This window comes from Harmonia axyridis, chromosome 1 (genome assembly GCF_914767665.1).
Source record: "Harmonia axyridis chromosome 1, icHarAxyr1.1, whole genome shotgun sequence".
Lineage (NCBI taxonomy): Eukaryota > Metazoa > Arthropoda > Insecta > Coleoptera > Coccinellidae > Harmonia > Harmonia axyridis.
In genome coordinates, this window is record NC_059501.1 from 19,692,604 (window position 1) to 19,704,011 (window position 11,408).

The window sequence follows — 11,408 nt, forward strand, 5'->3', positions numbered from 1 at the left end:
TCCCTATTTCAATATTAATTCCTAAAAAAAACATAACAGTACCTACTACACAATACAAAACGGTTATAATGGCCGCACTGATTTTTTTTGACATCTCTCACAATCATTTTTCTTCAGTAGGTTATGTCATCTGATCATGTAAGATATATCTACGCCTCGACAAGGTTTAGAAATTGTTTTATCGAAATCAGAACTCTTTTGTCAATACTGTGAGAATTGCAAGAAGAATTCATTGACGACCTTCATTTATAATCGAATAACTATTCGTCGTATTATAGACAAATTTGAAAGTGGTACCAAGTACTGCTCAGTACTTGGTACTGGTACTCTCGTATCGAAGTTAACGCAAAAATTGTAATAAACTTAATGAATTATCTATAGTCGAATTGAGTTATTCGTAGTATAAAATTGTTTTTAGCTAGTTCAAACAAGATTTGCTGGTGAGGGCTTGGGGGCCCCTCAACTTCGGGAGTCCCAGTGCACTGCACCCTCTTGCACCTACATATACAACCGGAAAACGAAACGAATGGTGAAAACCCTTAAATAGAAAATAACGTCGCATGTCGGTTATGCTTTGATTCGCTATCTATATACATACGTCTGCATGGGGGTTTCCATCCCCAGGGGCACTTTATCGAGCAGACGACAACTCCATGGCAACAACAATTCAAACATGTCAGGTGACACACGATGACCGGAGAGTTGTGAATTTTCATTACTCACATTTCCCAAGCGGGAAACTTTTTATAAATCGTTTGAGCGACCCGGTCGTTAGGTGCAGCCTCGAAATCCGAGGATTCCGATCCGAGATAGGAATGCAATTCGGCATTCAGAAATATCTGGGGGATTGCCGGGAATTCACGGGAAAACGACTTTCCACGGGCGATTTTCCACGCAAATTAGAATCGGCAACCGAAATAAATTGAAAGATATGATTCATGTTTTCATTTCGGATGCCGGTGGACCAAAACTCGGGTTTTGTGAACACAAAGAGTGTTTTCAAAAGTTTCGTCTGAACCATGCTTCACGAATCGTCACAGATCTCAAAAACGGAGAGCTTGCGGACCTATGTATATAGGGCATTTTTTCTTAAAATTATCCAAGGAAACTACCATTTCCTTTGTACCCCCAATTTAGGAACACCCTGTATTTCAGCCAAAAGTTCACGATCTAAAACCATCGCATGCTACTTTTCATAACTAAATTCAGAGTGATTCTGCACAAAATCCTTCATGAACGACCCTGTATATTAAATAATCATAATAATATTATAATAAATTGCCTTTTTCGGCAACCGTCCGGGAAGTGAGCACTTCCCGGACGCTTTTTCTCTGAGAAAGTAGCATTTCCCGGCCTAGTCCGGAAAGTACGTACTTCCCGGACTAGGCCGGAAAAGAATCATAGAATCCATAGCAACCGAGATAACCGGCTGACAGTTCATATGAAATTAGTTGTCAAAAATTTTCATGTTTTTTGATCGCAATCGCAATAAAATATGGAAAGCAGCAACGATAGTGTTATTTTACTTGGTTGCCGAAAAAATATTGTACGCAACACGCCCGAAAATGGTTTTTTTGGACTCACAGACTTCCAGGACTCGCTTACGCTCGTCCTGGAATTTTGTCTATTCGTCCAAAAAAACCCTATTTTCCGGACTTGTTACGTAAATTACTATTATTAAAGAAAAGATAAATACACATCAAGAGGCGAAGTTTTACTTTTACTCAACCTCTTTAAAAAAAAACAAAAATTTGTAATAACAGAAAAAAGTACAATTCTTGCGAATAATACAATAAACTGAACATAAAATTATATTCTGTTGCAAACATCAGGAAAAAAAAAGATGTGCAAACTTATTCACCCTGCAATTGCAACAGTACTTTTTTTTAATTTCGTTTTAAAAACATCTCTGAGCGTGTTTTGTAGCTTGAAGGAACTGAGTTATAAACAGTGACTTTGTTGTAAGTGAAACCTCGACTCGAAACGAAAAGACGGAATCTTGGCAAAAGTAGAGTATGAGAATAGCGTAAACAACGTTCATGCAAACCTCCCCTGTACATGAGTCTCTCCTTAAGGTAGGGTGGAGCAGAGGTCGCAAGGACACGATAAACCAGCGAGCTTAAATGGTATTTTTACAAGTTACCCACCCTGAGCCAACCAAGTTCATTTATTTTGGCCGATACTAGATCATATTTACGGAGGCCGAAAATGAATCTGCAGCAGTAATTTTGGATCACCTGAAGACGATTTTTTGTTGTCTGAATCAAAAAAGGATAACACAAAACAAGGCTGTAATTCAGAATTGACATAACTAGAGTTTCACATAACTTTTTCCTCAACTGAAAATCAATTATTTTTTATGACTTTAGAGATTTCTCAAAATAACGTAAGATTTTTTGAAGCCACTGCGCTTGACTCACCTGCCACTGTGGTCCTGAAAGCTCCCTCCGTCAAGCAGGCGCAGCTTGGCAAATAGCACCGCCGATATGAAGGGTACCTCGAGCAGCTCCTCGAGGCAGACATCCACCTGGAACTTGTACTTCTTCTTCTTCGTCATAAAGGACGCCATGCCCACGGCGGCGGCGTTTCTTCCGTTGGTCATGCAGTGCGGCGCAGGTGCCGTTCAGGGCATAACTTGACGACGAAGGATAGTCGGGCGACTGCTAGCGCGACTATTCGTGTGCACTCACAGTTTGGGACTAGGCGCATCGCATGACGAATCTGAAATCGAAACGTCAATATTGTAAAGTCCAAGTTCTGAATATAGCAATGATATTCCCTAAGCTTAATAAGTTGTAGCGGCAAATCGGATAATAGAAAACAAATTTCATAACCCGACGACTGACGATGGTCTGGCGACTGCTTTCGCGACTATTCGTGTGCACTCACAGTTTGGGACTAGGCGCATCGCATGACGAATCTGAAATCGAAACGTCAATATTGTAAAGTCCAAGTTCTGAATATAGCAATGATATTCCCTAAGCTTAATAAGTTGTAGCGGCAAATCGGATAATAGAAAACAAATTTCATAACCCGACGACTGACGATGGTCTGGCGACTGCTTTCGCGACTATTCGTGTGCACTCACAGTTTGGGACTAGGCGCATCGCATGACGAATCTGAAATCGAAGCGTCAATATTGTAAAGTCCAAGTTCTGAATATAGCAATGATATTCCCTAAGCTTAATAAGTTGTAGCGGCAAATCGGATAATAGAAAACAAATTTCCTAACCCGACGACTGACGAGGGTCTGGCGACTGCTTTCGCGACTATTCGTGTGCACTCACAGTTTAGGACTAGGCGCATCGCATGACGAATCTGAAAATCGAAGCGTCAATATTGTAAAGTCCAAGTTCTGAATATAGCAATGATATTCCCTAAGCTTAATAAGTTGTAGCGGCAAATCGGATAATAGAAAACAAATTTCATAACCCGACGACTGACGATGGTCTGGCGACTGCTTTCGCGACTATTCGTGTGCACTCACAGTTTGGGACTAGGCGCATCGCATGACGAATCTGAAATCGAAGCGTCAATATTGTAAAGTCCAAGTTCTGAATATAGCAATGATATTCCCTAAGCTTAATAAGTTGTAGCGGCAAATCGGATAATAGAAAACAAATTTCCTAACCCGACGACTGACGAGGGTCTGGCGACTGCTTTCGCGACTATTCGTGTGCACTCACAGTTTAGGACTAGGCGCATCGCATGACGAATCTGAAAATCGAAGCGTCAATATTGTAAAGTCCAAGTTCTGAATATAGCAATGATATTCCCTAAGCTTAATAAGTTGTAGCGGCAAATCGGATAATAGAAAACAAATTTCATAACCCGACGACTGACGATGGTCTGGCGACTGCTTTCGCGACTATTCGTGTGCACTCACAGTTTGGGACTAGGCGCATCGCATGACGAATCTGAAAATCGAAGCGTCAGTATTCTAAGGTCTAAGTTCTGAATATGGAAATGAAATCCCCTAAGCTCAAACAGTTGTGGCGACAAATCGGATAATCGAAAATAAATTTAACAGCCCGACAACTGACAAAAGTCTAGAGACTGCTAGCGTGACTATTCGTGTGCGCTCACAGTTTGATACTAGGCGCATTTCATGTCGAATCTGGAAATCGAAGCGTAAGGTCTAAGTTCTGAATATAGGAATGATATCCCCTTAGCTTAAACAGTTATGGCGGCAAATCGGATAATAGAAAACAAATTTAATAACCTGCCGACTGACGATAGTCTGGAGACTGTTAGCGCGACTATTCGTGTGCGCTCACAGTTTGATACTAGGCGCATCTCATGTCGAATCTGGAAATCGAAGCGTCAATATTGTAAGGTCTAAGTTCTGAATATAGGAATGATATCCCCTTAGCTTAAACAGTTATGGCGGCAAATCGGATAATAGAAAACAAATTTAATAACCCGCCGACTGACGATAGTCTGGGGACTGTTAGCGCGACTATTCGTGTGCGCTCACAGTTTGATACTAGGCGCATCTCATGTCGAATCTGGAAATCGAAGCGTCAATATTGTAAGGTCTAAGTTCTGAATATAGGAATGATATCCCCTTAGCTTAAACAGTTATGGCGGCAAATCGGATAATAGAAAACAAATTTAATAACCCGCCGTCTGACGATAGTCTGGGGACTGTTAGCGCGACTATTCGTGTGCGCTCACAGTTTGATACTAGGCGCATCTCATGTCGAATCTGGAAATCGAAGCGTCAATATTGTAAGGTCTAAGTTCTGAATATAGGAATGATATCCCCTTAGCTTAAATAGTTATGGCGGCAAATCGGATAATAGAAAACAAATTTAATAACCCGCCGACTGACGATAGTCTGGGGACTGTTAGCGCGACTATTCGTGTGCGCTCACAGTTTGATACTAGGCGCATCTCATGTCGAATCTGGAAATCGAAGCGTCAATATTGTAAGGTCTAAGTTCTGAATATAGGAATGATATCCCCTTAGCTTAAACAGTTATGGCGGCAAATCGGATAATAGAAAACAAATTTAATAACCCGCCGACTGACGATAGTCTGGGGACTGTTAGCGCGACTATTCGTGTGCGCTCACAGTTTGATACTAGGCGCATCTCATGTCGAATCTGGAAATCGAAGCGTCAATATTGTAAGGTCTAAGTTCTGAATATAGGAATGATATCCCCTTAGCTTAAACAGTTATGGCGGCAAATCGGATAATAGAAAACAAATTTAATAACCCGCCGTCTGACGATAGTCTGGGGACTGTTAGCGCGACTATTCGTGTGCGCTCACAGTTTGATACTAGGCGCATCTCATGTCGAATCTGGAAATCGAAGCGTCAATATTGTAAGGTCTAAGTTCTGAATATAGGAATGATATCCCCTTAGCTTAAATAGTTATGGCGGCAAATCGGATAATAGAAAACAAATTTAATAACCCGCCGACTGACGATAGTCTGGGGACTGTTAGCGCGACTATTCGTGTGCGCTCACAGTTTGATACTAGGCGCATCTCATGTCGAATCTGGAAATCGAAGCGTCAATATTGTAAGGTCTAAGTTCTGAATATAGGAATGATATCCCCTTAGCTTAAACAGTTGTGGCGGCAAATCGGATAATAGAAAACAAATTTCATAACTCGACGACTGACGATAGTCTGGGGACTGCTAGAGCGAATATTCGTGTGCGCTCACAGTTTGGTACTAGACGCATCGCATGACTAATCTGAAGTTTCAAGAACGATAAAAACACACTGTTGAAATGAATTATTTAATCTTTGGCAATCGATTTCGGTATATTAACCATCATCAGGCCAGCTGAAAATATACATTTATGAAACTTTATGTTATTAATTTGACAAAATTTGAGGTTATCTCAGTGAGAGCGTGCAATCAATTACCTACCGTACATTGAGGTGGATTATACGTATGATAGATAGTATATATTCATCGATTTGATCTTCAATATGCAATTTAAAGTTTTTATTTTGACAATAAATATCAATTATATTCTTCGAAGAATTTTTCTTGCGTGGTTGTGTTGATTTTAGATTAGACGAAAGTGAGGAAGTCTGTTTACGTAGTATGGCATATGTCTATCTTTGGAACAATTATTGGCGGGAATTTATTAATTTGAAAATACTATTGTCGCGTATGGTGAAATCAGACATTTCGTTTAGTAAATGTTGACTATCTTTGTTTTTTAAAATTTCGTGCTGTTCTAATAGTGTTAATTTATAGTAATTACTTTCTTTATGTAGGATCTTTAAATTTTCAAATTTTGTGTTATGATTTGACTATGGAAACATTTATCAACAAAAAAAAAAAAAAAACTAATCTGAAGATCGAAGCGTCAATATAGTAAGGTCCAAGTTCTGGATCTGGGAATGATATTCTCTTAGCTCAAACAGTTCTAAGAGCAAATCCGGATTAAGAAAACAAAACCCATGTTAGTCGATTCCTCACAGATCTTGGGAATTAGGCATTCCACAAACTTCATTACACCGTACTTTTTATGAAGACTCAGGTCTTAAGGTTTTTAAAGTCCAGTTAACACAAGAACCCAAACCGTTCGATCACTAGCAATCGTATCTTGGCCGATTAGATCTTTGAAATGCATCACAATAATCCGGATTTTCATCAGAACATCATCTTCAGTGATGAGGCTCATTTTCATCTTGGGAGCATTTTCAGCTTGGAAGTTGATAACTAGAATTGTGGCTCGGAAAATCGAAGAATCATTGTTGAAAAGCTTTACCCTCGGCTTTGCCATCCTCAACGTGTCACTGTTTGCTGCAATTTTTGGGCTGGTGCCTTGATTGGACCTTACTTATTCGAAAATACGGTTAATGGATTGAGCTATTGATCTATAATTAATGTTTTTTTTGGCTGGAAGTCAAAGAAATTGATGTCGACTACGTTTATTTTCAACAAGACGGCACTCCGTGCCACACAAGCAACGAAACAATGAAAAGTTTCCTGATCGTGTTATTTCTCAAAAAGGTAATCACAATTGGTCACCGAGATCTTGTGATTCAACACCTTCAGACTTTTTCAAGACCATATGAAAAATATGGTCTATGCCAATGCTCCATAATCGCTTCGAGAACTTGAAGACGGAACTCGTGAAGTTATCGAGCACAAGCACTCTTTTTGTTAATATCAAAAAGATACCTCTCATTGAAAAACCGTTTACACTTATTTATGGCGTATGAAATTTATATGGAATCGCCCAGTATTAATATTGAATATTCGTTTATTTTTTCTTACAAGCTATGAAAATGTACTTGCGTTTACTAACATGGCATGTAGATGAAAAATAACTTGATAATATTTGCTTGGCAGTTTCAATTTTACTGTTTCACCTACGAGTTATTGCTTTGCCCCTCAGCCAGAACAAAGCATGTCACAAAGGTAGATTGCAAGAACAGTGGTGATTACACAAGTGGTTGTTTCAAAAACCTATTCAAGCTCGTATTCAAGGTTTCTGGAATTGGGAAACCTAAAGAAAAGACCGAAGAGAATTCATGGAAAAATAACTATAGAGAAGAGCAGAGATCTTTTTGTAGCACAAATAGCAAGAAGAAATCTCATCCAGAGCTACAAAGGCAACTTTTACAAGCTACAGGTGTGAGTGTTTCTTTCGAAACTTTCAGAAGAAGACTTCGCGCTCGAGTTATTTAGCAGAAGACAGCTAAAGGTTCCAGAACTTTCAGGGCAAAAGGAAGCTGACGCTCAAATTGGTGTTTGGAGAATGAAAATTGGAGACTGGATAAAACCGGAATTGGCCTACGATCCGATAACCGAGGAATTCTCATTTTAAGAGGTAGAGGGACTGAGGGAAACAACAAACTAGGTTCCGTGCTGCCAAACCTATCCCGAAATACATAGAAAGTACTTGCTTTATATATTATATATCCCATTCGACAAATCCTAACAGGTCAAAGGTATTTTGATTTAGTATTGCAACCTATTGTCAGGCTCTGGCTAGGTGGTTTTGACGGTTTTTTTTCATTTATGCTCCTAAAACACATCCACATACTAGCAGAGTTGTAAAATTTCTCTTAAAAGCTCAACTGCAATTTTAAAGTGGCCTTCTTCCTCACCGGATCTGAATCGTATAGAGCAATTTTGCAATAATGCATACGAAATATTAGAGCTGGTCAAAACAACCATGGCAATACAGATCAACTTACACAAGCTATTTTAGGGAAATATAGGCAAAAGTTCTCCTAGAAGAAATTGACAACTTGATAGATAGCATGCCTCGTCGAATTCGTTCTTGTATCGATGCTAAATAGGGCAATTGTTAAAATTTAAATAGCCTTCTCGATAGCATAATTTTTGGTTAAATTTCCATTTTCAGAAAAAATTACTTCTATAAAAGTCTACACTTTTGCTATTTATTCTATTTCAAAAAAATTGTAATAAAAAAATACTCCTTACTCCTCAATAACTTTTTACTGGGTGAAATGGGTATAAAAGCTTGGTAGTGTGTATATAAGCGAAAATGAAAATAAATGAATATATGCGATTAAAAAGGTTTTCACTCGGCTTTTCAGGTACACAGGATTGTTTTTGTAATGATCAGTTGCAACAAAGTTGAGTAACTAAGAAGTTTCAATAAATAAAATCATAATTAATATTATTAACTAGTAGCTGATCTAACTAGCTGATAGATACGTTTCATTCTCACAGTATATAAATATGATATAAAGTTAAAAATAAACCTAATTAAATTAAAATGGGAGTGAGAGCCTCATAATCGAAAAAAATCAAATTACGTTGGGGTGACGTATGAAATGGAATAGTTCAATCAAAACCAAGATGAATAAACTAATAGAAAAAATGAACAAATGAGTAAACTAAATGAATTTCTTCATTACGAATATTTTTGAAGAATTTGGGTATCAAGTTATTATACTTAATATAAATAAAATCTTTCGAAAATATTCATAGTTCAATATGAATAGTGATGTTAAACAATAAAAACATCTCTCCTTGAACAGTAAATCCATCAAAATGTTGAATATTGGGAGGAATTTCAGAAATAAGGGTAAGAATTAGTCATCTTATTATGTGAAAATCGAAGAAGTTTTTGAATTCAGTACTTTTAAAAAATTCAGAGAAATAAGTGTCATAATGACGAAAGGTTTCTAACGAACTTTTGATTCGATAGTTTTGAGAAATCAAGCTTAGCGTAATATGATCTGAAATCTTGAAATTTCGTTAATATTTTCATGAAAACCTACCTATGTAGATTTTGTTATCTACAATCCATAAACAATGACACAACCTGAGGACAATGGGTAAAATAATTAGATACATTTAAAGACCAACGAAAATTTCAAATTTTAGGTACCATATGTTGAATGCACCAGTTAATAGAAAAAATCTGTAACACTTCGCTGTTCAGTAAAAATTGAACATTACTACGCCTGAAGCGGCGATGGGTCACAGTAACAAAGCCTACAAAGAACACAACCGGTCTCACGAACTCCTAAGTTTTAGAGCTTTTGAGAGGTCTCACAAGCCTAGGAGAATTGGGACAAAAATAAAAAATATCAAACAATAAACAAGAACAATAAAGACCTTCACATGACGAATCCTGTTTTCAATAAAATGAAATTTTCAGATGATTTTAATTGCCTTCGCACAAGGTGATGTTTTGGGTCTGCTACTTTTAATGTTTTACATTCTTCTCCAACAAACCATCTGCTTCAAAGTCAAACAGAAAAAAATCGGTTCAATATACATCAACAACATTGAGTATTATTTATATTGAAATAAAGAATCAGAAATCAGAACTTGTCTTTCAGGAAAGAAAATACGAGGGAAAATCTTATTTACCTGAATTAAAAATATTGGATTACTCAGGTATGTGGAATACTCTTTGAATATCCTATCCACCTAACATCAGTTCAAACGTTCAAAGCATACCTCCAAATGGATAAAAAAAAATTAACCTACGTATATATTAATACAGATCAAGAAGCGGATAATGAAAAAACCAAACAATAGTAGGTTAACTAAAAACCTTACCTCCCCAATTTATTTCCGTATTTATTAAAGTTCACACAAAATCAACCACTCAACACAAAAATGAATACACTTGTTATAAACACTTTTAGCGCCGCACGTACGAATAACACGAATCAGAATATCGTTCAATGGTAGAATTATATAAAAAAAATTGTTGTACCAGTTTGACAGTTTCGACCACCAAGCAGCAAAACAGACACTAGTTTCTCAAACCTAAAATCTTTGACGTATGGGTTCACATCTGATCAGAACACGGTAAACAGAAAATCAAGAAATCCAATCATTTATTTGATACCGTGACCATAGAAAGATTACAATTGAAATATTTGGTTAAGATAATAGATGGCATCCTCAGCAAACAGGAATTACAGTGACTCTACTGTAGTCACTGTAATTTTTCATATCTACTGCTGCCCCCTATATGTTAGAGGATACAATAAATCATCTTCAGAATCCTGCAATAGGAGTATTCTATGTTCTAAGGGTTTTTCCCACAAAGAAAAAACCCCCATTTTGGTTCAACAGTGAAGGACACAATAACTAATTTACTTGACATAGAATAATATTATTATATGTATATGATCAAGTCAAACAAAAGCGACGTTCATCAGAGTAGAAACGTGTAATAATACAGTCGTTAGAAAGTCGACTCAATTTTAACAGGATTCAAATTCAAACTAAATTACTAATCTGTGATATTAATTCTTTGTTAATTAATTAATTCTTGTTAGCAACTGAGCAATATGTGAGAATCGATCATCAGTGTATCTTATTTACACGATCAGAAAAAGCAATTATCATGTGCAGTAAAAAGAAATCCATTATTTTTCCGATAGATGACTTTAGTATCTGTATATTAGAAACATGAGATTTCATACTACAAAAACTTTTCTGACACTTTTGTGATTACATTAACTTGACTCAGTTCAGTTTGAGCGCGCGTCAAGGATGGACACTAGCAAAGAGAAAATACGCAATAGTTTTCAGTTTTTCTTCGATATAGGCGAAAATGCAAGCCAGGCGACTGAAAATTTAAGCACTGTTTCGATTGCTCAAGAGCTAAAGATTGCACAAAAAACCTTTCAGAACCATTTGCATCAGGCTGATCTCAAGAAAAGATCGATGTATGGGTGCCACACACAAAAAACCGCATGGATCGAATTTCCATCTGCGAATCGCAACACAACAGACCCATTTTTGAAGCTTTTGGTGATGAATACGACACTTACGACAACGTCAAGCGAAAACGGTCGAGGTCGATACGCGGAAACGGTGACCATGATATGACGGAGATTGATGGCAGGAATGTTTTGCTATGTGTTTGGTGGGAATGGCAGGGAATTATCTACTATGAGCTGCTGCCCTACGACGCAACTGTTAACTT

The 11,408-nt window shown here is 37.5% G+C and overlaps 1 protein-coding gene across 3 annotated transcripts in view; it reads right to left on the bottom strand.

Annotated features, from left to right (window-relative positions):
- The window catches only part of LOC123676930, a 70,210-nt gene extending 59,941 nt beyond the window's left edge, over positions 1-10,269 (bottom strand). Inside the window, exons 1-2 of one of the 3 annotated variants that reach the window (XM_045613276.1) lie at positions 10,185-10,269; positions 2,421-2,721 (exon numbers count right to left, since the gene is read on the bottom strand). In XM_045613276.1, the coding sequence (XP_045469232.1) occupies positions 2,421-2,602 (182 nt within the window). In that variant the 5' untranslated portion in view covers positions 2,603-2,721; positions 10,185-10,269. Of the gene's footprint in view, positions 1-2,420; positions 2,722-10,024 lie in introns of all 3 variants that reach the window. The other 2 variants (XM_045613267.1, XM_045613282.1) reach the window with 2 other exon arrangements.
- Between the last annotated feature and the right edge of the window lie 1,139 nt (positions 10,270-11,408).